Below are 1,733 nucleotides of genomic sequence, written 5' to 3' on the forward strand. Positions count from 1 at the left end.
GTTATCTCCTTTTGTAATATAAACTCTCTCGACCTACTTAGGCCATTTCCGACAAAACATCTTATTAGCGTCCTGAAATTAAAGCAGTAAACTGGTATCTATCCTATAAATGCTACCTGTGAAACCATAATCCTCACAATTCTTTCAAATCATTCCCCACCCTTGCCCCTTGTCCAACCTAAGTCATAGCAAAGAATGCAATTCTCCCATGAATTACTAAAAAGTATCTAAAAAGAAGCCAAATCCTCCTCCCACTTCCCCATCTCCCCCCCTTTTAAACCAATCACAGTCGATCTGGGGTCACGCTCTATTGCACCTCTCCCACTTCCCCATCACAGCCATGAATGCATGTTGCACATTCTTTTGAATTCCCTTGATCAAAGTCCTTCCAAGGCTTGTAATTTTCTCATACCTTCCTTCCTTTCACTGTTGACTCAAAAGGAAAACAAACCCTCAAAGAGCCAATCTTCCAGATGAAGCAACAGAAACCACTCAAATTAGTTTAAGTGAAAGAGGGAATTTATTCGATGAATACAAAGGTTCTTGCGGGAACCCCAACAGCAGTAGCAGGGTAACAGCTGGGTTCAAAGGTTGACAGATTTGGGGTGAAAACACACCTTTCCGAAGAACAGAGCATGTTGTGGTCACAAACTTCTACTTCTGGGTTTTCCAAGATCACGAAGGGAACAGCCTCGAGGACGTACAGTGCATAAGGCACTAGAATGTGGATTCGCGTCTGCTTGCTTTTTGATCCTTATATTCCTTTATGCTGGCCTCGAACTTGTCGAGCACGTGCTGGCAGACATTCATGAGCTCATTCAGGCCTCTCTGAAATGGATCAACGGCTGGAAGAGCACCTCGGGTCTGAATGCGTAAATTAATTTTGCTCTCTGAAGGATGGGTTGTAGTGTAACCACAAAATTCCACTTCCGGGTTCTTCATGATCATGTAACGAAGAGAATTTCCTAGGGTATGGTCCTCCTCGTGCAATACAAATGTCACACAGTGTCTATCTGTTCCAGCTGCCTGGACCATTTCCAGGGCTGTCTTCCTCTCGCCTTCAGCCATTGAGGTCTTCAATCCAGATATTTTTCTACACACATATTTTTTATAAAAATGAGATCATGCTGAATATGGTTTTGTAACTAGCTTTTTTTTTTCACTTACTAAATCACAGTTGCAACACATTATACTCTAATGCACTCCAATTACAAAGAACTGTATTAGCCCCTTATTTTCCTGCCTCCACATGTTCTATTAATAAGTACAGAATTATTACCTCCAGTTTTTCCCCACCCGATGTGACCATCCACATGGCCACAAGGGGAGTCCCCTTCAAACACAAACGTTTGCTAAAATATTCTTTTGGTACTAAGAAAGGGATAAGATTACAATAGGGTGCGCTCTGCTAGCGAATGAAAAGGCGTAGAAGTGTTAGAAAACATTAGAAAGGCGTAGGAAAACACAGACCCATTTAAAAATAGAGACTGTGGATGACCATCGTGCAGGCCCCACTACGGTTTCCATTTTCAGGGGTAAACGAGAATGGACATTCTGAGAAATGTCAACCAGGCAGGAGGGAGGAAGAGAACTGAGCGCACAGAGGAGTAAGCTGGGCCGCAGTTACAGGGGCTTAGGCCTAACTGAACACACCAGTAGCAGCACTCGGGGCACAGTGGCCTGGTGCGTGATCTGACGTTAGCTTTCTACCTGGCGGTGAGCAACGTGGGGAC

The 1,733-nt window shown here is 43.9% G+C and overlaps 1 protein-coding gene across 1 annotated transcript; it reads right to left on the reverse strand.

The window, feature by feature from the left end:
• Positions 1–501: 501 nt before the first annotated feature.
• Positions 502–1,113, reverse strand: LOC144216127 (DNA-directed RNA polymerases I and III subunit RPAC2; the record flags this gene model as incomplete). Its single annotated transcript, XM_077745417.1, has 1 exon — positions 502–1,113. A coding segment is annotated over one exon (396 nt), but the record flags the coding sequence as incomplete, so codon positions are not given.
• Between the last annotated feature and the right edge of the window lie 620 nt (positions 1,114–1,733).

This window comes from Crocuta crocuta, unplaced genomic scaffold (genome assembly GCF_008692635.1).
Source record: "Crocuta crocuta isolate KB4526 unplaced genomic scaffold, BGI_CrCroc_1.0 scaffold258, whole genome shotgun sequence".
Classification (NCBI taxonomy): Eukaryota; Metazoa; Chordata; class Mammalia; order Carnivora; family Hyaenidae; genus Crocuta; species Crocuta crocuta.